The sequence below is a fragment of the Stegastes partitus genome, unplaced genomic scaffold (genome assembly GCF_000690725.1).
Source record: "Stegastes partitus isolate 25-593 unplaced genomic scaffold, Stegastes_partitus-1.0.2 Scaffold470, whole genome shotgun sequence".
NCBI classification, from domain to species: Eukaryota; Metazoa; Chordata; class Actinopteri; family Pomacentridae; genus Stegastes; species Stegastes partitus.
In genome coordinates, this window is record NW_007578201.1 from 184786 (window position 1) to 209619 (window position 24834).

Consider the following 24834-nt stretch of genomic DNA (forward strand, 5'->3'; position numbering starts at 1 on the left):
CCACTGCGCTGATCCTCACTGGGACGCTCCTCCCCCTGAGCTCCGGCAGACATCCACAGGAGGAGGGCGTCTCACTGCTGCAGGCTTCTGGTCTCCCTCAGGAGAGGGAAACACGTGAGGAATGAGCAGTGGAGTAAAGTGCAAACCATGTATGAACATATTGGAAAGTAGATGGGGAGCTACAGTAGCCAAATATTGCAAAAATATTTATATTATTGGTGACATTTCCAAAAACTTCACTTGTTAAAACTTCATTTGACGTGTATTTTTGCCTGATGCACTTCATTATTATTATTTTTTAAATTATTTATTTATTTATTTAAATTTTATTTATTTAAATATATTTTTATTTCCTTTTATGGATTTTTCAGTTTTTATTATTTTATTTTTGTTATTATTATTATTTTTATTATTTTTTTATTTTTTATATTGTTATATTTTTTAAATATTTTATTTCCTTTATATGTTTTTAGTTTGTATTTTTCTTTGTCATTTGATCTGATCAAATAGCAAAGAGAATTTATTTTTATTATTTTATTATTATTATTATTTTACTTATTTGTTTTATTTTTATTTACATTTTTTAAAAATATATTTTTATTTTATTTATATTTTTATAAATAAAATAAATGCATATCAAACAGGAGCTCGGGTCTTAAGAGGTTAATCTGAATCATAATAGTGTGGCCTTTAGATGTTTTTAGGTTTGTCTTTTTGGTTAATTTGACTAAAAACTGGAGGTAAAAATGAGAATTTAAGCAGATTTCTATTTCTGTTTGTGGGACAAAAAAGTGAGACAGTATGAATAAGATCAAGCAGGCATTTTAAGTCGTATTTATCCAGAAAAAAAAAAAGCTCAGAAAATGCATTTTGTAGCGAGTTCTCTGCTTAACAAATAAAATCAAAATGACAAACTTCCATTTTCCCAAGCCAGCAGATTTAGAAATGAATTTCTCAATAATCCCATCACTTGAAATAATATTTTAAAACTCTATGTAGGCTATGAGGATATCTCGGCCTTCTGTTTCATACGTTCCTAAATTTCCCGTCTTTCTACAAAAACCCTCCAAACTCTGCTCAGTATCTGTGAATCCACCCAGTGTTTCCTCCCACGTCTCCAGCAGGATCATGATCATTGTGATTTCCAGCATGAAATTATACTGTAGAGTTTTGGAAAAAAAAGACACAACCTCCATTTATGCCTGATTGAAGGATGAGTTCACAGACCAAGTTGCAATTTAAGCAATTTAGAAGCAAACCCACCTTAAATCCACAGTGTCCCATTATTCATTCGTGCTGAAGTCATGTCAGACAACTTCTGACAAACTTGGCTCTGATTTCAGGGAAGGAGACTTTTTTTATATTTCAGACTGAAGGCCATTTAAGGAGGCTGTGGAGGAGATGAACAGGTCTGCAGCGACATCTAGTGGCTCAACAGGGGCTCATAGCTGAGTCTACGCTTTTTTCACAGGAGTACATTTAAACAGCACGACAAGAATCATTTCATCTGCAGACCTTGGGGCATATTTAGTAATTGCCAGGGGTGCACATGAATATAAAAGCCATGTAACACAGAGGCATTAATGATGAATGAGTGTCTGGAGGGGGCTGGACTACAAGACTCTAAAATCACTGCAAATTACTTTTAAAATGCTTTTTCATGGCTAATTTATGATTATTTTTCTTTCTGGTGAAGTGAGATGTTACTCTTTAGGAGTTATAACTTTACTTATTTTGGTAAGAATTTGAAGAAGTTGGCATTTTACTATTTAAAACTTGCGCACATTTTATAAACTGATATTATTAGTATTTATTTATTAATTACATATATTAAAATAATCAAAATGGGCCAAACATGTATCCATTAGAATATTCCTGTCAGTTTGGGGAAAGTTTTGAAACAACACTTCAAACCGGAACTTCATGTTGGGAACTTGAATTTGCATTAAAGTGAATTAATTAAATGACTTTAATAGCCTTGGAGGGGAATCAGTTTGGTGTTGATGGTGAAATACTGAGAGGAGAATGGATGCATCAGGGGACTTCAAACTTGTAAATTAATGATCATTAATATGATTTTAAATTGGCATTTCAGCTTTACTGTCTGGGTTTGTTTGTTCTTCTCCAGGTTTTATAAAGGTTAGTTTGTGGAGACTCTGCCACTCAAAGTGTTTCCACAAAAAAAAAAAAAACAAATTAAAGCTTTCTGGTCCCTGAGAGTTTAACAAAACGTTTAAACGTGGGCTTCAGGGGTTAATTCCGCCGGTTTCACTCCTGTTTTGACGCTCCGGACGCTGAGTGGCACCACCTCCATCCATGCGCAGCACAAAGCGCTGCTGTGGGCCGGACGCGCTGAAACTTCTAGCGGACAGGACAGCTGCCGACTCCAGCGAGGAGACGGATGAAACAACTGCTATCAAAAGGTCCCCGATTACTTTATTTGTGTATGTTTATTTCCTATATCGTGTCTCATCCCGATGGCAGAAGCCCGGCGTGAGGAGGAGGAGGAGGAGGATGATGGCAGAGATCTGCGGGACAGAAACCAGACAACAGGTAGGATAGGACACACTGACAAACATGTGAAGAGCTCACAAGTTTCACTTTACGCTTCATTGGTGTGAAAATCTGTATCAGTCCAGTTTATTATGACTTCAGCTCTGTACCTCTAATATTTTTCAAGATCATATCAATCAGAGTTTTGCCTGTTTCAACTAATTTCCACTTAATTTACGTCACAGCTGATCATTCAGGAAACTGTTTTGCGTTTTTTTGTAACTAAAGTTTTCCATTAACTTTGATGCTCACAAGAAACTCATGGAGTGAACTTCTGAGCTTGACTGAGTTGCGTAATCCACCACAGTGAAACTCAGGTCTGCAATAAGTTGTGTTAAACACACATAATCGTTGTGTAAAATTCAGCTCAAACAGTAAATACTATGCAAAAGAACAATACGCGTTATTTTAACTGACAACAATAATCCAACAATCCCTAATTTCAGTGATTTGAATCTGGCTGTTAGTGATTCAGCTTCAAGAATCTGCTTTCTGATGTACATTTAGGAGCTATTAGAAGGTAATGGAGGTCTGGAGCAGCAGGACTACACATAAAAACACCGACTACTGTGCTGTGTGTACTTGGAAATCATCAGCAACAGTTTAAAGACTGTGTGCTTTTCAGTTGAGGAGTTAAACCAGCTCAGTGACAGCTCTCTAATCGTAGGATGCGCAAACATGACAGAGGCAGATTGTATGTTGTCAACCTGACACATAGGCCTATGTAAAAAAAAAAAAAAAAAACACTTTAAAAGCATTAGATTGGTCTTTTGATACTGTGTGGAGGAATCTATAGGCATTATCAGTTATTCCTCAAAAACATCAGAACAGGGTGAAGCAGTGCATGCTGTTTTGGCCTCAAGTCATCTTTCCATGTGAGACAAGTTTGCTTTGATTTAGTTAAATTGTTACCATGATTCAATTCACACACATAAACAATGATCTGATTAGTTCTGGTAAGCCATTTATAGCAGCCACCACTGATGAATTGAATGAAATCTGTGTGTGTGTGTGACAGTAGCTGCAGACAAAAGAGCTAAAAATGTGTTACCTCTTTGCCGTACCGTCATTTAAAAGCAGGTTTGGTCAACCTCCTTGTGGTTACAGTAACTGTGTCCCACACTCCTCATAGCAACAACATGTGTCATCTATTGTTGAACAGGAAACAGCTCACTTGTTCTTTTTAGCTTCGGCCTGGATACAGATTGACAAGCCTTCTGTAGAAGTTGCATTTATTACAGCTCAGAAAGCGATTTATTCTCAAGTCAATACAGTTTTCTTTATACTTCTTTTTGGGGGTTTTTTTTGCACCACCTGCTGTGCAAACCCCTATTTCCCGGCTCCCCCGCGCCCTGCCCAGCTATCTGCAACAGTCAGACCCCCCACCACACCCCCTCACACCACACCCTGAACCCAGCAGCTGTCTGGATGGGAATTCCTGCCAGAGTGTGAGCAGACAGGCCGCTGTGTCATGAACAGGCTCTTGTCTGTACTTGATCCAATTTTCCATCATTTCAAAATAACAAAATGCGTTTGGATCCACATCAGGTACGATTTCAGGCAGTTTCCACAGTGAATCACTCGTCTGCATTGACACCGTCTAATCTTCTCTGACTAAAGGTCCGCGTCGGCTGCTGACATTGTGTTATTCACCCGTGACAACATAATCTGTTCGCTTTAAACTGCCTTGTTTTCCAAGTGAGAGTAAATCTATTTTGACCAGCTCCCTGTTAACAACAAAGGCCTTTTCCTGGATTTTAACACCAGTTCTGCTTTTTTGTTTGCATTCTGACTTCAGACAAACTTCTTTCCTCGACATATTTCCAGTAAATATCTCTCTGGATCATCCAATAAACAAATGAGCTCATCAGATTTGGTGTGATTCGGACCAGGACCAGTTCAGTTCAATCACATAGAGGCGGATTGTTTTTCTTTCTTTCCTTTTGTTGCCAGTTTGACCAGCTGCTCTGTGACTGCTGCTGCTGCTGCTGCTGCTGTGCTGAGTAATGACGGCATGTGTTCAAGGGAGAGCGCGGCTGTGAAGGGAAACCTGTCCTGCTGACCTCAGCAGCTTTCCCGTGCGCCTGTGGTGCCTTTTCAGGTGTCACTGAGAGATATCTGCTGGTCTGGAATTTTAAGTCAGAGCTGCACAAAGGGAGCTTGTCAAGTAGTCTGATCATGGTTTCTAAAGGTAATTAGTCTTAGTTGAATGTTCGAAGGTGTAATGAGCCTTTAAATGGTGCATAATGTGCTGAAGGTGGAGTGCTGTTGGCGCATACTGGAGGTAAATATTCTGCCAACTGATCTGGATGTTTTAACTGGGATGGCAGTTTCATTTAATTGAAAAAGGCAATCTGTTGAAGCTTTTGATGGGTTGCAATGAATTTTGTTACAGATTGTCATGTTGCCCACTGGATGAATTTCAATATGTTTGACTTCCCTTATACGTCAGTGAGCACCATAATCAGGTCTGTTGTCCAAAACCTGCAAGTGGTGACTAGTCAATGTTAGAAGACTAACATGATGGTGAACATGCAAAACATTTTACCTGCTAAATATTAATATGTAGGGCTACAAGGTGGATCGGTGGTTAGCACTGTTGCCTCACAGCAAGAAGGTCACCGGTTCTTGTGCGGGTGAGGACACCTGGGATCTTTCTGCGTGGAGTTTGCATGTTCTCCCTGTGCAGCGTGGGTTCTCCGGGTTCTCCGGCTTCCTCCCACAGTCCAAAAACATGTTGAGGTTAATTGGTGATTCTAAATTGTCCATAGGTGCGAATGTGAGTGTGCTTGGTTGTCTTTCTCTAAGTGTAGCCCTGTGATAGACTGGTGACCTGTCCAGGGTGTCCCTGCCTTCACCCTAAGTCAGCTGGGATAGACTCCAGCCCCCCATGACCCTAGTGAGGATTAAGCGGTGTATAGATAAATGATGGATAGATATTAATATGTTAAAGTCCAATTATTTTTTCTTTTTTACATGTCTAGGTACATGGTGTGTTTGTAAAAAAAAAAACTGTTATATTACAGCAGCTGGGGTGCCAGAAAAATATTGTAAAATAATGGAAAATATCCATCTCATAAAAGTACAGTAAAAGTACAGTAAATTTCCAGAATTAAAACATTGTTTCTGACCTTCATTTTATGAGATAGTGTGCATTAATTTTTATTTTTGTGGCTTTTTAATGTTTAATGGAAACTATTTAAATGTGTAAAAACAATTAAATTACCTATAAATGTGGTGGAACAATGATATAATACAAATATTCAGTTCACAAATATAATGTACTACAGGAAGGAGTGCCTAATTTAACCAGATTTTATTGTATAATTTCATGTAAAAAATGTTGTAAAAAAAAAATCAAAATACTGTTATATAACTGGTAATGTGATTTCAAATCACAAGAAATTATTGCTATTTTAAGTGTTATATTTTTTTAAATGAACATATTTTTAATGTGTAAAGAATTTCCATAAGTGATGATTTCTCATTTGAGAAACTGTCAAACTGCACAGTGTCATTTCAACGCAGCAAACAAGCTGCAAACAACCTGTGATGTTATTAATCTCTCCGTAGCTGTTTGATCACAATAATCCTCACACCTGATCTTGTCGTGAACTCACTGTGAGCAGAACGGGTGGACACAGAAAAGGTTCAGGCAAAAGACAGGTTTATTAACAGGCAGAGGTCTGTAAAAGGTGGTAAATCCAAACAGGCAGAGGTATCCAAAAAATGGCAGGAAAAAGACAAGGTCGACAGCAGAAAAACGAGGTTGTAACAAAGCAGACTATGACTGTGACTATCAGAACGCTGGTATGAAGACTATGAAGTGCAACAAACTGGCAACGAGACTGTGAGACACACAAGGTAATATACACGAGGTAATGAGGGGAGATGGGAAACAGGTGAGGGAGAGCCATCAGGGAGCAGGTGTGACGAGACGGGTGTGGGAAGTAAACTAGGACAGAGACAACGGGTTAGTGATTTCAAAATAAAACAGGAAAGACAAGATAAAATGTGCACACAAAACAGAAACTTGACAGACATGACAGATGACTTTGTCCTGCCACTACACTAATTATCACAGCTTTCAATCTAATTTTAAGAATATATTTACAGTACTACACTTTAACAGTTTAATATATTAATTTAAAACGTAAAAATATAACATTTTTCATGTATTTAACTGTCTTTTTATGTAAGGAAAAAAAATGAAAAATCGAAACTTTATGTTGTTCACAGTAACAAGGTTTTTTGTTATTTTACATTAGATATGTAAAGTCAGAATTTATTTTCTTAATATCATTGTTTTTTTTTTTTTTACAACACAACAAAAAAAAGTAAAAACTAAAAAGGGAAAATCCCGCACAATTACATCTTTTTTTTTTTTTTTTACAGTGTATGTAGGTCTACACATTCCAGAAGAAGCAACAATAGACTTTATTGTCTTCCAGGAAATGTCTTTCATACATACATACATACATACATACATACATACATACATACATACATACATACATACTTGATTGATATTTTAGACAATTAAGAATGATAACTTGCCTATTTTAGGAGTTGTTTAATATTTGATTCCTATTGTAGATAAACTCAGACATCACATAAGAGCAATTCATGTGCTGAAGCCACACGATGATATTTAAGTCAGTGGTCCGTCCTCAGCTGACCTACTTTCACTGGTAAATTTCTGATGTTATCTGTAGCTGCTGATGTTACCACAGGTTATATCAGGATAAACTGCAGGACTGTTGTTTCTGGATCTACAGGACACCTTCCAAGTGTCCCAGAAAACATAATCCTAGCTAAATTTGCATGACGTGACTTTATGTTGCTCTGCCCTTTTTTTCATACATTTTAAATCCATGTATGTGGGATGTTCCTTTCTTAATGTGGCAGTCTTTTCTATAGTTCAACCAAGATGGAACTAAGCGGCTGTTACTGGTGCAAAAGGCCAAATATGACCTGATATGAAATTTAGGTTTGACTTATGTCTGACTTTGTGTTTAGCTTGAATCAGTTTCTTTCTTGTAGCCATATAACGATGAAAGCACACGTGCATATAACTGAAAGAAGAAAAAAAAAACACAACATGAATTTTAAATATAATTTCAGACTTTTATTACAATTTAAGCACTACATAGATTCAACACCATATTACATAGTTAAAATGCTTTCTTGCTTCAACCCTGAGGGCATTTCAGGTCATCCAGTGCCTTGAACAGTTTCAAATTCCAGCAAAGAAAACTACATCGTTAACCGTTTATAATCACACATTTTCTTCTTTATGTGCTTTAATTAGCTCTACATTTCTAAAATTCTTGTAATTCACATTCTGTCTTGCTTTTAATTCAGTTTGCACAGTTCTAACCTGCATGCACAGTGCTTTCAATAAAATGTCAAGTTTATAGCTGCCAGTTAATTTGTAAGGCAAACAAATGCGCTGTGACTTTACGACTTAGAAGACATACAATCAAAGCTGCTAAAATTTATTATTCAAGCACTTTCACCCAGTTATGAGCAGCTCAGAGCGACGTTCCTGTCACTTTATACTTTGCAGGAAAAAAAAGATAGTGACGGTGCAGTGTGGTGTGGCACAACCTCCACTTCCTGAATGACCACATTCCAGCTCGTCAGATTGGCCTAGTAAACACAGGAACACGGAGTTATCACTGGGCCGTCCCTCTCTCTTCTGTTGTGTGTGGGTGTGTGACTGATAGCTTCAAGTTCTTTGTCATGCTCAAACACTCGGTGGACTAAAGGAGGGAAAGATCTTGATGGAAAATATCCCTTTGATGCTGAAGATTTTAGATTTAACTCCTCACAGGTAGGGGCGTTGTCGTTGTATTTAGGGCTACATGGCTTCCACAGATGACCAAACAAGTGTGATATTGTCTCATGTATGTCGGTATCATCTACAAGGAAGTGATGATGCTTTAATTACAGTAGCAGAGCCGTTACTAAAAGAACGTCTTTCGCATTAAGTCAAAGTGCAGCAACTCCTTTCTCACCTTCTGTTAAAGTGTAACTCGAGGCGGCAGAGTTGTGGCTCTCACAGTTAACAAGTAACAGGTGTGACAGGTGGAGCTGACTGCCAACAAGGTCTCCGGCTGAAGGAATTCATAGCAATGCCGACTTTAACCTTTGCCTAGATTTTTCTTTTCAATTTACCTCCAACAACAAATGACCTCTTGTTTGATTGGATTGTTTGCAGAACAGATTCTATACATTATGTTTGCTGGATTGGAAATCTGCATTTTGCCTTTTATCACGTGGAAATCAGCTCAGCGCCAAAAATTGCAGAGAACTAAGTGTATTGTGTTTGTTTAAGTGTCAGTTTAATTCAGTTGAGCCAGATCACAGGCTGTGTTTGTGTGGAAGAGAACATTTTATTACTGACTTCTAGCTAACATGTTGTGTTTTCCTAATGATAACTGATGTTGGCGACAAGGCATCAGTAATATCCAGTCATGTTACAGACTCACATTAATACATTTATTGATCACGCTGCCACCTTCCTGTGACTGCTGCTGAACATGTTCATGATCTCTCATCTGAATTAGAAGATATTATATAAGTGTTGGTGAACTGTAGAAATGAACATAAATAGAAATAACATCGCCTCTGTGTAAGTTTAAATTTAAAAGCACCAATGCAGTTACCTTCGACTAACTGGTTTATCAACATTTAATTGCCTGTCCTGCCGGTTAGGTTCAGGGTCTTGTATTTCTAGTTTATACAGTCCTGTCCATAGTAGTGGGAGAGTTACGTGTCCCAAACTATTTGCTACATAAGTCACTGATGATGAGTTGAACTGCTGGCTGCTAATGTGGATCAAAATATGCTAGGTGTGATCAGAATTAGTATTTGTCTTGAAGACTAAGTAATACATCAGATGTCAGCTAGAATTTGACACTGCTCCTTTGTCAGACTTGTATTACAGCCATCTTGCTTCCTGCTTGTTTTGGTGCCTTTTTACTTTCAGTCTGATCTGATCCAGTAAAATATTTGATCAGTAGCACTGAGGTCAGGTGACTGACTCGACCAATCCAGAACATCCCAATGTCAGAAAAACTCCTCATTGATGTGCTTTGACTTGATAGTTTGGAATGTGTTTAAAAATGTGTTGAAATCATTTTTCTCTGTGTTCACTCAGTGAAAACACTAAAAGTCAGAACTTAAACCTCAGCCACATGTTAAAAATTCTAAATCCAGCGCACCGAGCTCAAGCCCCCATCTGTCCATCCTGGTCCTGTATACCACAAAACAATATAAATAGCCAACTGTGAGAGGTTTTTCCACACAGTTCCTGCAGTGGTCCATATACAGTCGTCCTCAAATGTATTCACACCCTCCCATTAAAGAAGGAAAAGAAACAGCTGTCGCTGAAATAAGTTGAAATTGACAGAAGTGATAATAAATAAAAAATTATTGAAAACCATGACATTGCTTTTGAATTGTGGTTCAACAAAAATGTAAAAAAAAACAAAAAACAAAACAAGCATGATGGTTGCTGAAAACTAATATTTAGTTGAACAACCCTTTGAGCCAATCACTGCAATCAAGTGTTTTCTGTAACTCTCAATCAGACTTCTGCACCTGTTGACAGCTATTGATTTTGACCCACTGCTCATCAGCAAAGTGCTCTCATTTGTCAGGGACGGCTTTGTTTTGTTGTTGTTTTTTTAATTATTCTTTTCAGCCACATTTCAAAGCAATGTCTTATTTCACTAAATTATAGTTTAGCAATTTTTTATTTATTATTACTTTTTTCAGTTTCAAGTTATTTGAGTGACTATTGTGAATTTTGCCTTTTCTTTAATGGAAGGGTATGAATGCATTTGAGGACGACTGTAGTAATACTTGTTTGTGTGTTAGGCCAGTGAGCAATGTGGCAAATCAGTGAGCAGGGCAGCCTCAGTGGATTTTTTGCAAGATTTCTGCAACAATGATAAAGTGTTATGATTTCTTATGTATTTAATGTCTACATTCCCAAACAGCTCCTCACATTCTTACAGAATTTTTGATCATATTAACAGATAAACCTGCTGTAAATCTGCCAGGATGTTATCTCCATTTCTACACATCACTCATGAAGCTGGTATCTCTGTTCTCCTCTACAGATCGTCCTGAAAGAACCAAGCCAGAGCATTTACATTGCAGGTATGTGACTCCTTCTTGAGCTGAGGTCCTGATGTGCTGCTTCATTTCACTGAACTGCGAGCGGAGCGGCAGCTCTGCAGAAGGACACTGTCCCTTTAACAGTCAGATCTGCTGATGGTGAGGTTGTGAATGGAGCAAACAATGCAGTGATCTCCCCTCACTGACAGACAGAAGGGTAAATTCAGCTGTTGTTTACAGACATTAAGAAGACCAGTGGCCTGTGTGGGTCTCAGAGAGATCTATCAAACCATCTAAAAACACAGCTTTCATCGGTTAACAGGCCTTTAGATCTTTGTGTTTACAACTCGGCTAATCAATTAAAATCAACCATGTGGTTGAAGAGGCGGGCTGAGGGTTGCTGCTCTTTTCCCCCTGATAGTTTACATCAGCCTCCTGCAGTCAGGTCCTAATGAGCCGGGTATGTGTTCGTAATGAGCTCGGCTCTGTCACCAGAGTTTCACGAAGCTGTTGTGAGTCACACAACAGTTTCCAGCAAGACAACAATGATGAAGAGATTTTTGAAGGATTAGAAAAGAATCTGTAGCACCGAGAGTTTGACAACCTGAGGACATCAAATCGCGTCAACATGTTTGGCTCAGTGATGTGTAAGGGAGTGCTCATACGTACTGTGTTTACCTGGAAGTGGTGCCATTAACTGGGTATCATGTTTTTGTAAGGTAGGTACGTAAAAACCAGATTCAACAGCAGTATTAACAGGGGCGCTGCTCTTGTGTTATGTCACTCTAATTGTTGTTGCCCTTCACAATACTAGAGGTGTGTTTTTGAATTTAAATTAGAGTTTTTGAACCTATATAAAATGTGTTGTTTTAAATAACTAACACTTTGGAGAATAGTAATGCAGAAATGAACAAATATCTGAACCAAACCAACCAGCAGTAGGCCTTTGTTTTTGCGGCTTTACTTCCAAAAGCTATTTCTATGATTCATTGTATATATTTTTCATTGTTAAACCTATTATTTTTCACTGCTCTTTTCTTACCAATCACTAGCTCTAAGCAATAATTAGAATAATTATTATGCTTTTGTTTTCTCACTAGTTTCTGTACAGGTCATCTGCGTGTTACCTTTTTCGTAAATGTTAATACAAACGCTCTCATAAATTTATTAGTTTTTCTGGCTTTTTCATCATTGTATAGATTGGCATCAACAGTACGGACAGAGTAAATTATACCACACTGTGTATGAACCTGCTGTCGTCTGTATGTGCCCCAGATCTTAATGATAAATGGGTTTCATGTTCTGCTCTCTTTTTAGTCAAGGACCTCTGTCTTCTATACGAGCTGCTATCAAACGAAGTAAGTTTGCCTACTTTTTATATTTTTAGATCATGCAATGTTTCATTCTTTTTATGTGAACATTTTGTCGAAGGTAAAAGATGCTGAGATGTTTGTTAGATGTAAGTTTGATTTCAGTTGTTACATTTTTTGATTGTTCAAGAAAAAAAAGTGACCGTATGATGATCTGTAGAAATGTAATCTTCATGTTTTCTATCAGAAATGACAGACAAGCCTTCCAGATGTCTATAAAATATTTTTTTTCTTCCTTTAGCAAGAACAAACTCTCAGAGCGACAATACCAGAGACAGAAGGTAATGTGAAATGAAATTCCTTTTCACACCTTGACTGTATTGTTTGCTTCTTACTTAGAAATGAAACCAAGTGTCTGGATTGTTCCATGCTGCTGAGAGTAATGTGTAGTTGTGTGTTTCGGGTGTTCATGTTCAATTTATGTTTAATCTTTCAGGCGACCAGAGATCACCATCGTCTCAGCAGAACCTCTGGCCAACAACAACTGGTTCTCAGGAACCTCTGTGGTTTTACCTCCTCCTCAGTCAGGCTGGTCTGCAGGCATCACAGCTGTCTCCCAGGTAGGCTTCATACGATCAACAGTGTTTGAATTAACTGTCTGATTTTCCTCAATAAATAATGCTCACAAAACAACAAATACAAACTTAAATACAAACTTTAAAAAAAAAATCTGCTCTTCTCAAATGAATAGTGCTTAAATTTAACCAAAGTAAATACTGGACACAAGTGATAAAATATACTAACATCCATCCATCCATCCATTTTCTATACACCGCTTAATCCTCACTAGGGTCATGGGGGGCTGGAGTCTATCCCAGCTGACTTAGGGTGAAGGCAGGAGACACCCTGGACAGGTCACCAGTCTATTGCAGGGCTGCACTTAGAGACAGACAATCAAGCACACTCACATTCACACCTATGGACAATTTAGAATCACCAGTTAACCTCAACATGTTTTTGGACTGTGTGGGAGGAAGCCGGAGAACCCAGAGAGAACCCACGCTGCACGGGGAGAACATGCAAACTCCACGCAGAAAGATCCCGGGTGTCCTCACCAGGACGCGAATCGGCGACCTTCTTGCTGCGAGGCAACGGCGTTAGCCACAGAGCCACCCTGCAGCCCTATACTATTGTATATATATATATATATATATATATATATGTTAGTATAGGGCTGCAAAGAACAAAGGACACTCTATTGAAGACAATAATGTCCAGATTTTGGCCTGGGAGGACAGATGGTTTGAGAGAGGAGTGAAAGAAGCCATCTATGTCAACCTGGACAGACCATCCCTCAACAGAGGTGGAGGTCTGAGGCATCACCTCTCACCTGTTTAAAATTCAGTCCTAAGAACTCTCCCCAGGAAGATGAAACCACATTCACACCTCGCCACAAAAGACTTTAACGAACCCCATTGTGGCAGGAGGAGTCCTAACGACTCGCATAATGAGGGGGAGAAGCAACAAACCCCAAGTTAAAACCAAAACTCAGGTGTTAATGGCTCCTTAAGGATATAAGTATCAGGAACTCCCTACTAGTCAGTCAGAACTGATCAAGCCTCTTGGATGAGAAGTGAAACGTCTTCAAGAAACTCAAGCAAGTCCAGTTGTTAAGATTAAAGTACAAGAATAAGCATGACCTGGATGACGGAGAATCTTCACAGACAATATACTAACATAATTTTAAAATCTAGTTTTAATAATAATAGTCTATTATATTATGTATTATTATATCTATTAGAGGTAAAGAAAACGCAAACATTTATTTTGTGTAGCACTCCAAATCAACTCCAATGTATTTTACAATAATTAAAACAAAAAAACTGGCGTCGGCATGGACAACATTTTTCCAAGTGCTCACAGTTGTTACCAATACTGTGGACAAAATGTGATTCTACACGTTATATGTATTTTGTTTCCATGCTCGTCTCCTTTCTGCTTTGTGTAAACACCGCCTGCAGTTCATCACAGTTCCACTGAGAAGTCTCTGAATCTTGATCACGTAGCTGTTGATCACAGCTCAATCACGAACGGCTTCTCAGTTGTGACGAGGAGCACAGAATGTTTTGTTCTTTACGGAATCTGGTTAGAGAGAATGATGCGCTATTTTTAATGAAATAAGGTGACTTTAAGCTTAGATTTGGTTCATTTCTGACAGAACTGGAAGTCACACATAATTAGGTAATGGACTGTTAGAAATGTGAAAATTCAAGTCAGGTTTTTATAGTTTTTGACTAAAATAAAGGATGTAAGTTTGGCGATTTTTTTATTTTTATTTTTCAACAATAACACGCCTGTCAAACTTGATGATGGGTTTGGGGGTTAATGATTGCTAAAACTTAAATTCTTATCAAACAAAACCCAAAACACTGAGGACATGACTACAGTGTCATTAGCAGTAGATAAATTCTAATTATATCTGTGCTCAGTAAAATATTCTAGCAGCATGTCGGTTTGTACAAGCGCTATGGTGTGTAATAAAATGAAGTGCGTGCATGTGGGTGAACCCTTCTCTTCTTCATGACTCAGCCCCCACCGTCCTATGACCAGGTGATTAAAGAGAAGACCCAGGAGGAACATATTGTAAAGCCCACTGCGGCCCCTCGCCGGACCTGCTGCACCGCCACCAGCGCCACACAGACTGACCCTGTGAGGGAAGACGCCTCCACCACCGTCCCACAATGCACTGCAACTCCACCGTTAGCTGAGAAAAGACCTGCTGGTAAGGCGTATGTCAGTCACTGTTGCTGGACATTCACTTCTGTTTTGGTTCAACAAATTCAGATTCTTTTTGTTTCCAGGTAAAAAGCCACAAAAACCACCAAGGCCCTCACTGCCAAAAGCAGCAAACAGAAAGCCTGAAGCAACTGAAACAGAAGAGAAGTTTGCCACAAATACAGCAGCGGTTACAAACACTGAGGACCAAAGTGATTCAAAGTCCGATGTGAAGCCACTTGAAAAGGCAGCGTCCACTCATACGTGCACCAGATCTGTCACTGTACACTGGAATATTCCTACAAATCCTCTTTCTGTCACTGCTGAGACTACTTCCTCTTCAAACTCAGAACACAGTCAACCCCCCGTCCCACGTCCTCGCACAAAAACACAAAAGCAGGCGATCAAAGAGGAGGCCGCAGTTCAGACTTTGGTCAAGCTCAGTGAAAACTGTGACAACATTCAATCTGATCCCCAAGAGGTGTCCTCGAATAAATATTTAAAGGAGTTACTGGAGGTCTTCAGCGCAGATATCGAAGGTGAGGAGAACAGTGACGTCGTTGACCAATCAGACGAGGCCTCACATGGTGAAGATGCTGCTGGCGAGATGAACGACAGCCACAGTCAACGTAATATCCGGGCCAGGATCCAGGCCTTTGAGAGCCAGGTCAGCACCGAGGATGGAAACTCGGAACTAGTCAAACCAGAGCCTCGGCCCAGGAAGGCCACCACCAGACCACCAGTAGCTGCTAAACCTTCTGTAGCTCTTAGACCTCAGTTTAGTCAGAGTATAGACGATGACAACCAAAACATATCAGCCACAAACACCCCCCAATACCCCCCACAAGCCCCCAGGCCTCTGCCCCCTAAGAAACCTGTGGGACTCTCTATAAAGGAGGAGCTGGAGTCGATACACAGCAGAGGGACCCTCCCTCAGAGATCACGTCCTTCTGTGCTGACCAGAGCCAACAGCATCCACGATGAAGAGCTGTCACCGGTTCCACCTGTACCTCCAGTGAAGCCTTTTAAGGAGCCACTGAAACCCAACCTAAATATAAACAACCACAACTCATCATCCATGTTCAGAGAGAACGAATATGTGGACAGTTCATCGAGTGAGTAGCATTTTACTCCAAGTTGTAGTTTCTCTGCAGGCAGGCATCAAAAAACTTTTCATTTCCAACTCGTCTATTGATCAAGTTATTATTTTGAAGTGTCGCAAGAACAAACAGAAACAGGATGTAGAAGCTGGATCCTAGATTTCAGCTATAAAATGTCAAAATAAAGCTCATCAGAGACTTAAAGTAGATTAGATTCAGTAATTTCCCAGACTGGGATAAATAAAGTATTTTTCTATTCTTCTAGATTAGATAGAACTTTATTTATTACTGGTATCTCAGGGAAATTGCTGAAAAGCAGCTCTGGTTCCACTGGGGCTCAAACCCAGGACCTTCTGCGTGTAAAGCAGACATGATAACCACTACACTATGGAAGCAGCTTGGCTCTATTTGTCCAACCAAAAAAAAAAAATAATCACAGGCGTTCAATAAGCAAGGATTTTAAAAATTGAGGAAATGATGCAAAGTCTTGCTCAATAATCGACTTGTACTGTGTGATTATCCACAAAGACAATCACGGTGACAATATTATCATGATATCATACAGTGTCATTGCATTGTATTGAATTCAGTACAAAATGGCTTCAGCAGCTCTGAGTTCTCCAAGTTCAGTAAAGAACCAACCTGTTAAACAAAGAACATGTAAAAGGAAAGCAAGTCTGCTTGTAAAGATTGTTCATATGATGGAGAAATATGAACTTTTCTTTCAGGTTCAGCCCATTTGACCCAACCAGCTTTAGAATTACACAACTCACAGGATGGTTTTCAACTAAATATTCAATCTAAAGGCAGCTAATTCACATTTCTAAGGCAACCTGTGCACATTTTTAATAATTTGAAACAAAAAATATCTTTACAGTGTGTGACCATAACTGTGCTGCGTCTTGTTCCTGTGTTAGAGTGCCAATCAGATTTTCACTGAATCATTTACAATATTACCACATGTATATTCCTACGAATAGTTATCATCAATACCAGTATATCATGACACTGATGTCACCATGAGGTTGCCAAGCAACAGCTACAAGTGACTGTATGAGCTGCACAAAAGTATGAATGAACTGTTAGGAAAATGTTACAGGATATAAATCTTTTGTAAAACCATAAACTGATGTTTTTACATTTCTCTTGTGAACGTTTCAGACAAATGAGGTACGAAATATTAATCAGAAAACAAGCACGCATGAGTGATAGCAGTTTTCTCATCCAACTCTGAGCAAGAAAGCAACAAAGTAGACGTCCCAAAATGTCAAACTGTTCCTTTAATTACTGTTCAGCTAATAGAAATGTCAAATAATTTTCAGTTCACTGACTTACCATTTAGAAAATAAGAAAAAGTTGAAGGCCTGCTCTACTGGATGACAAATAACTTCCTAAAATTGTTGCTCAACTGTTTTGACATTAAGGCTCCTGTAGCAGCTACACAATCATGTGTCTCTTTGCTCAGATCACGTCCCGGTCAAACCTCAGCATAGCGTGGACAGCAATGGAGGCTCTTTCACCAGACAAAGTTTAACAAAAAGACCAACCACCATCAGGGTCCCCAGCAAAACCGGTTCAAGTAAGTCTAGCAAATCTTGTGTGACTGAGTGTTTCCTGTTTTTTATCAAAACATTTTAAGACTAAACTATCAAAGCTGACGTGTGTGTTGTTGTTCTGAGTTTTATGTGGTAACTATACAATGCGTTTCAGTATTTAGAATGCATTTTAAACATGCATTGCACCCTGCTTTCATTTTGTTTGTACACATAATACTGTAAGTGAACAAAAGTTTTCAGTATTTCGTGGTAAAGACAGATCTCTTGTCAGTGTCAGATAATTTTCAGGACAGTCCTCCTCCTCTCCCGACTCAGAAGCCTGTAGGCTCCCTAACCACCTCAGTGAACCGCAGACAAAGCCTGACACCCAGCCTCTCCCTCCAGGTAAGGTTCCCATTACAGTGCAGTCACACACTTCGAATCAGCGTTACACACTGTAGCCATGAACGTCCCATTTTCTGACATAAAGATTTATTTATTTAAAAAATACAAACAAGAAGTGATTTTTTCTTTTTCTCACAGCATCTTAACCCTTTATAGGGAAAATCACCATATTTAGTAACTTCCTTGGATGTTCAATATGTCCACCCTGTGCCTCCCCTTGAGGTTGAAGCACCACGTGACCTTTGATTTAGTTTTATATTAATGTCACTACACAAATGTTCCGGGCAGTTTATGAACACTTTGTTGCTGGTTTGCATTGAACTCAACTTTGATTTATTTTGTAAGATTAGTGCCACTAACACCACCACCCCAAAAACAATGTTACTAAATGAAGCTGCCAAGCACTTTATAAATACTTTGTTACTGCTTGTGTAAGTATCATTACCTCAGACTAAAATGTTTCTAAAAATGTTTTTTGCAGTTTGTTACTTTTTAACCGTAGACAAGCAAGTTACATATATGGGAACTTTATTCATTTTGATTTGCAACATTTTTTTCCTTTTTTTTTTTAAAGTCACAAAAGCAAAAATATCTTGAAATACCACCTTAGAGTTGAAATTTTCATTTTCCAAATATTTCAAGGAGTGCCCTATAAAGGGTTAAACTTTTCGTGTTTTTTTCAGACTTTATTCAGAATGGTGCCATTAGTGTTTACATACTAAACTACATAGCAGTACCTTTAGGAAGGTCTCAGTCAGGTTTTGCAGCTTACCTGCTTTCCACAAACAAAGAAGCTATTGTGGCTACACTGACACATTACCTGCTGCTGAGCTCAGGCCGGCTGTGACTGAATGCTGTGTGTTGTCACAAGGACGCTGTGGTTCCCAGTGCTAATAACAAATGCACAATCGAATTCTTTTTGCAGGACTCTTTCAGTACCGGGCCCCAGCCATCACTGCCGCCTCGGTAAGTAGAGGGAACAACAATCAGTCGGGAAAATGTTAATTTGTAACCACAGCTACATGTCGCTCAAGGTATTGATGGTTTTGCATTTCAGGAAGCCCAGTGTGAAAAAAACCCTCCCACCTCGCCCACCTCCAGCCAAAGCGGGGCCTGGCAGACCTCCCCCACCTAGTCGATCTCACTCTGCAACGTGGGAGACGTCACCTAAACCCCAGACACATAAACCCCACAGGAAACCCATCTTACCTCCGAGGCCCAAGCCAGGTCACCGTCTCTACAACAATTACACCGTGAGGGATCCCACTGCATGCCTGAATGGTGTTATTGCGTCTGCTGGTACTGCTTCGTGAGCATCTGTTTACATTTTGCTCTCTTCCACCAGCTCCAGCTTCCCCATGGGATTGGAGCCTTTGACTACAATGGGAGTCATACAGGGGAATTGTCATTTCAGGTGACTTACCAAGTTTTATGAACATACGTGTTGCCTGACTCCACATAAAAAAGGCATCGCTTCATACGCTGCAATACATTGTTAAATCTCAGCTCCTCAGTCCCACCTTCACGCTAAATCCTTTGTCGGCCCTCTCAACAGAAAAATGAAGTGCTTCTGCTGCTGGAACAGACGAGCCACGATGAGTTTGAGTGCCAGATCGGAGACATCAGAGGCCGAGTGCACAAGTCTCGCATGAAGATCATAACTCCTCTGGACTCAGACATGTCTCCAGCACAGGCAACTTATCCTACATTTATGACTATCTCTTTGATACCTGAGACTAACTCGCCGTTGTTCGCGGTCGGCTCAGATGTATTAACCTCTGAGCGTCTTTGTTCTCTCTCTGCAGGGTGCTGGTCCGGCTGCTTCAGGTGGAGATGGTTATGGGATGAAGGTGCAGGCTCTACATGACTTCACTCCAGGTAATGCATCACTGTCTGCAAACCAAACAGCATGCTGATCGCACGGTAACAATAAACTGAGACAGAGTACTGAAAGAACATTCTGACATATCGGAAAACACTTTGATTTGCTTCTTGCTGGCAGTTTAAAGAGAAGATTGATGCCGCTCTCAGGTTTGTGAGTTAGAACCTGGAGGCGATCGGCTTCAGCGTAGCATAATGTCTGGGGGAAATGACGAGTCTGCTTCTGTGTGTAGGTGAAAAATCCAAATATAAATTCAGCAAACAAGATACAGGGAGCTAAATAGTGAGGTTAAGAGTTGTAGGTGTACTTTTTTTTCACTTTGGGGACAGTCGGACTAGCCGTTTCTCTCTGCCTTCAGTTTTTCTGAATGTCAGGAAACGGAGGGAAACTTTCAGCTTTGTTTTTCATTCAGTTACAAAAAATCTGTGCAAGGATTAAATGAAAAAGATAAGGGGTGGTCACCACAAGCTAAAGTCTAACCACCCCATTATCCAATCCACACAACCAATAGTTAAGCCTGTTACAAGGCAATGCTAATGTTAATACTAATAATAATTACAGAAGGCTAATACTCATAGACCTGAAATCACATCTCAGTAACTACTATTCTTCCAGCAGAACTTTTTTGCAGAAACATTTATTCCCATATCGATGTATTTTGCCATGCACCCTCGTTCAGTCACATATATCCAAGTAGTTTAAGCAATGAACGTTTACACTGAATCTGCAGCAGATGAAACATTTCATATTGTCATTAAAAAGTGCATAGACAGTATAAAATACATCTGTTTATGTAGATAATCTGTTTGCACATGTTTTTATGATTTAAAGTGTGTATGATTTAGGTTTAGCTGTTGATTTAGCTGAAGCTCTTGTGCAGACTCTTAAAGACTGCACAGATCAAAGTGGGGAACTCTGACACAAGTGGTACAAACTGCTGAACAACACAAGTATGACCCAGAGCCCAAAGAAAGAAACAAAAGGCTGCATTAACACAGAGGCTGTCCTGAGCAGAACGACAACATTAAGGGTCTTATATCATTTAAATTGTAGTTATCTAATGAGCTTTATCAAATTAAAAAGGCACAACTTAAGCAACTGATCCTGAATTTTTGTGAATTGAGAGTTAGATAAGAACTTTATTATTATTCTGTGCATTAGTTCTTATTGCAGAAAAAAATAGTGATTTGACCTGCAGTGGTTTGCTGAAAAAAAAAAAAAAATAGTGTGTAGGGGAGTTGTAACTTTGAGGAGAACCAGATAACCTTTCAGTCTTTTTGTTAGAAACCGGAGGTCAGTGTTTTACTTTAGCAGAAGGACCAGATCAGGCTGTCCTGCCTCTGTTCAAAACACAAAAACATGCCTTCCAATTGCCTCTAAATATTAATAATTTACCAGTAAATTAGCATGAATACATACAATACACATTATGATATTTTTAAACCTTTGAGAGAGCAGGTTAACAACCTCCTGGCCTCAGATCCAAATGTCATGAGAGTGCTGTCAAACTTCTCATCTTGCTTTTGACGAGAAAGAGAACAAGTATGTTACCCAGAATTTAAACTATTATCTGCATGTTGGATTTGAAAACAAGATACAAGCAGGTTGAAAAGAAGCAAACAGAGATATTTGTTGTATTTGAGTGGGAGGCTGTGGTTTGTGACTCTGTTGTTCCACTCAGAGGGTCCAGGAGAGCTGGCTCTGAGAGCAGGAGACGTGGTGACCATGGTGGAGCAGGTGGACGGCGAGTGGTACAGAGGAACCTGCAGGGGCTCTGCTGGTTTCTTTCCCATCAACTACGTCAAAGTCCTGGTAAGTTACGATGCATCAGGTAGCAACACAGCCTGCTGCAAGTCAGACAAATCTATGAATTAAGATTTATTGACAATTTTCTTTTCCACTCAGTCAAACTCACCAAGGCCCCTCCCTGAAAAGAAACCAAAGCCACCTCCTGCATCAGTCAGGTACCGTTTTTACAACTTAAAATCTTTGCGTTGGCATGAACAAACTAACCGGATGAGCTAACTGGATGTTTGAAATGTCACGTATAGCGGTCCGAGATGTGTGGCAAGGTTCGACTTTGAGGGGGAGCACAGCGACGAGCTGTCGTTCTCTGAGGGGGACGTGATCAAGCTGAAGGAGTACGTGGGACAGGACTGGGCACGAGGACAGATCGGCGCCTCGACTGGCATCTTCCCCCTTAACTTTGTAGAGGTCATTGAAGATCTGTCTCCGCCCCCGAGTCAGCAGCAGTCTGCCAAGATAGCGCTGCCTGGTAAGGTTTACCTGAAAACACCCACCACAGAAACCATTTATGTGCTGACCTGGTTACCAAGAGCCAACTGGGATTGTATTACACATATGTCAACGTGATAAATGTGAATATTTACACTACAACAACGTATTATTGTCCTGATCCTCACTTGAAAACAAAAGAGCAGTTGTGTCCATCAGTGAAGAGCCCTTATTCATCCCTTTTCCTTTATGCTGCTGGCATTTCCCTCTGTGGCATGTCAGGAATTTGTGCTTGTTTCTGTTTCATTAAACAATTGTTTACAGAAGTCCAGGCCACAGGCAGAACTTCAGAAACACAGAGTGCAGGTCATTAGTTGTGACAAACCCCCTTCTGGAAAAAATCCCTGGATTGTTTTTTTTATCTGGCGTTTTCATATTTTATTCATGATAGATATTTTATACAAACGTTCCTGCTATCTAATATCTACACTGGTCTAAAAATTGTCTCAAAACATTGTATTTCTTTTCTCTGCATTTATTGGGAAAGTTTTTCAGTTTTATTATCCAACATCAAAATTCTGTTTTAACCCTGCAAAGCCTGAACCATGAAATGTGTTTATTGAACCTTCTGACTGATTAAAAAAAAAAAACTTAATTAAAAATGAATAGCAATTTTAATATATGAGTTTTAATTTGTATAATTTTTGCTACATCTGACATTTTTGGTGCATGAATTAGGATCTATGGTGGATTATTCATGCACTGAATGTGTCTGATTATATACATCAGGTTGTTTAGGCAAAAAAAAAAATATCACACTGATGATGTCTCAAAAAGTCATGTATCAAATATGATACACTTGGCATTACAGGGCTAAAGAACTAAAGTAAATGTATAATCCTACATATACTCAAATATACAGACCACAAAACTACTGGAATTACCCTAAACAGTCATGTAAAAATGAGAATGTAAACCTCCCCACAGGTGGTTGATTAGGAAAAAAAAACACAAAGACAACAACCTCATTTTCCTACAATATTGAATTATTTCACAGATTTGTCCTTTTTCCCCATTTCCACAGGAATGGCCGCTGCTACTCCCAGTACGCACTCTGAACCTGTCAAACCTGCTCAGGTAACCAATATTTACTGTGTATAAGCAGAAACATCAGAGAGGATGATACTGGTTATCCGATGCCCCGTGTAGAGCATCAACACAGTTTTCCTACTGCTGAATATTTTGCCAGCGCATCCATGACTCCTCCCTCCCTCTGCAGGCGTCCCAGTCCGGCGTGGAGTGGGTGGTGGCTGTGTACGACTATGCGGGGAACTCAGAGGACGACCTGTCCTTCCAGCAGGGCGACTGTATCCTGATCATCCAGCACCTTAACGCTGAGTGGAGCTGCGGGAGGCTCAACGGCAGAGAGGGCATGTTCCCCCGGGCTTTTGTCGAGGCCAAAACAGGTAGAAAGCTTTTCCGGTGTAGTTCTGTTAAATTGGGGGGACTGCTCTGGTTGGAAAACGTTAAACCTGGCAACAAGTTTACTAGTGTTTTATGTATTAGAGTTAATTGTCAGGGTGGTAGGAAAGACACAGTCGTCCTCAAATGTATTCATACCCTCCCATTAACGAAGGAACACCTGTCACGGACATGTGCTGAAATTGACAAACGTAATAATAAATAAAAATTGAATAAAAATAATGACAGATTTTTTTTTTTTTTTTCAGTTTGTAGTTATTTGAGTGAATATTGTGAGTTTTGCCTTTTCTTTAATGGAATGCTATGAATACATTTGGGGACGACTACACATATTTATATGGAGAATCAGAGTGTCTGCTGTATGTTTGGTTAAAAAGGAAAACAACTTCTTAACCTCATAACACTAAAACAGCTCTTTAACATAACAGACCGTATTACTCTAGTTGTTTTTTGAGCCAAGACACAATTACTGGGATTTCTCTGCTGTTTGAACATTAAACTGATCTTTACAAATATCATAACATTTGCCACGTTTCTGTCAATTAATTAATCAAACTCAAATACTTGACTATTACGCAGTGACTCGGCATATGTCTCCTTTCACAGATCCTCAGCTGTCTAACAACCAGCAGAACGGAGCTGCCGGTGGTGCGAGAGCCAGAGCTCTGTATGACTTCACATCAAACTGTGATGAGGAGCTCTCTCTGCAGGTACAGTGAGATTTTCCTACAGTTTCCTTCACAAATTTACAAAAAAAACATGAGTTCAAGAAACCCATCTGTCCACTGTGTCTCACTCACAGGTTGGGGATATCGTCACCAATCTAGAGTCCGTTGATGAAGAATGGTTTTCGGGGGAATTGAGAGGAAAACGAGCTCTAGTCCCTAAAAACTATGTGCAAGTGCTGGGATAGGGACACACAGCCTTCCATGCTGCTCAGCGCAACAACAAAAAAAGGGACGCAGCTGGATGACCTGAGCTTAACTGGGATCTTGGGATGTATTGTCAGCAGTTGAAGCCTGTATTTAGCTGCCTTCAAATGGAATGCAGTATTTCATCGACAAATAGTGCAACTCTTCTTCTGCAGCAATTAAATGTTTACAGAATAATTCATGGTATAAATAATAAATATGGTTTGCATAATGTGTTTGCTTGATTTTGACAAGCTCATCATTTTGGATTCCCTACTAACTGTACATTTGCACCATCTAGTGGTTTGTCTCTTATTTTACACCCATTAGCCATTTACAAAGTGTGGCCCATACTTTAGGGTGTCTTTTCCTTATGTAGTGTGACATGCAATTGGCTTTAAATAAAGGTCAGACCACCTCAGGAGATTATTATTCCCATCAGTTTAACATTATTTGATTTCTGCAGGACTTTGTGGTTTACTTCCTAAAAAGCATCAGTTTTTTTTCTTATTGGAA

General features: G+C 39.5%; 1 protein-coding gene and 1 non-coding gene across 2 annotated transcripts; one reads left to right on the plus strand and one right to left on the minus strand.

The window, feature by feature from the left end:
* The first annotated feature begins 2338 nt into the window (after positions 1 to 2338).
* sh3d19 (SH3 domain containing 19) lies at positions 2339 to 24737 on the plus strand. Its single transcript, XM_008286787.1, has 21 exons — positions 2339 to 2553; positions 10686 to 10725; positions 12001 to 12041; positions 12295 to 12334; positions 12490 to 12613; positions 14604 to 14775; positions 14855 to 15883; positions 17334 to 17447; positions 17696 to 17808; positions 18734 to 18774; positions 18866 to 19061; positions 19154 to 19222; positions 19364 to 19501; positions 19614 to 19686; positions 21372 to 21502; positions 21596 to 21654; positions 21742 to 21965; positions 23010 to 23062; positions 23205 to 23391; positions 24014 to 24117; positions 24210 to 24737. Exons 1-21 carry the CDS (start codon positions 2478 to 2480, stop codon positions 24318 to 24320), a joined length of 3135 nt encoding a protein of 1044 aa, XP_008285009.1. The 5' UTR covers positions 2339 to 2477; the 3' UTR covers positions 24321 to 24737.
* Positions 16191 to 16263, minus strand: trnav-uac (transfer RNA valine (anticodon UAC)). The gene has a single exon. It is a non-coding gene; the product is annotated as a tRNA-Val (tRNA).
* Positions 24738 to 24834: the final 97 nt, after the last annotated feature.

Excerpts from the sequence above, each read along its gene's own strand:
- sh3d19 (XM_008286787.1), top strand. The coding sequence starts at position 2,478 with ATGGCAGAAGCCCGGCGTGAGGAGGAGGAGGAGGAGGATGATGGCAGA. Across the intron at positions 18,775-18,865 it reads CAGCCATCACTGCCGCCTCG|GAAGCCCAGTGTGAAAAAAA; the intron begins GTAAGTAGAGGG and ends TTTGCATTTCAG. Across the intron at positions 19,062-19,153 it reads GTCTCTACAACAATTACACC|CTCCAGCTTCCCCATGGGAT; the intron begins GTGAGGGATCCC and ends CTCTTCCACCAG.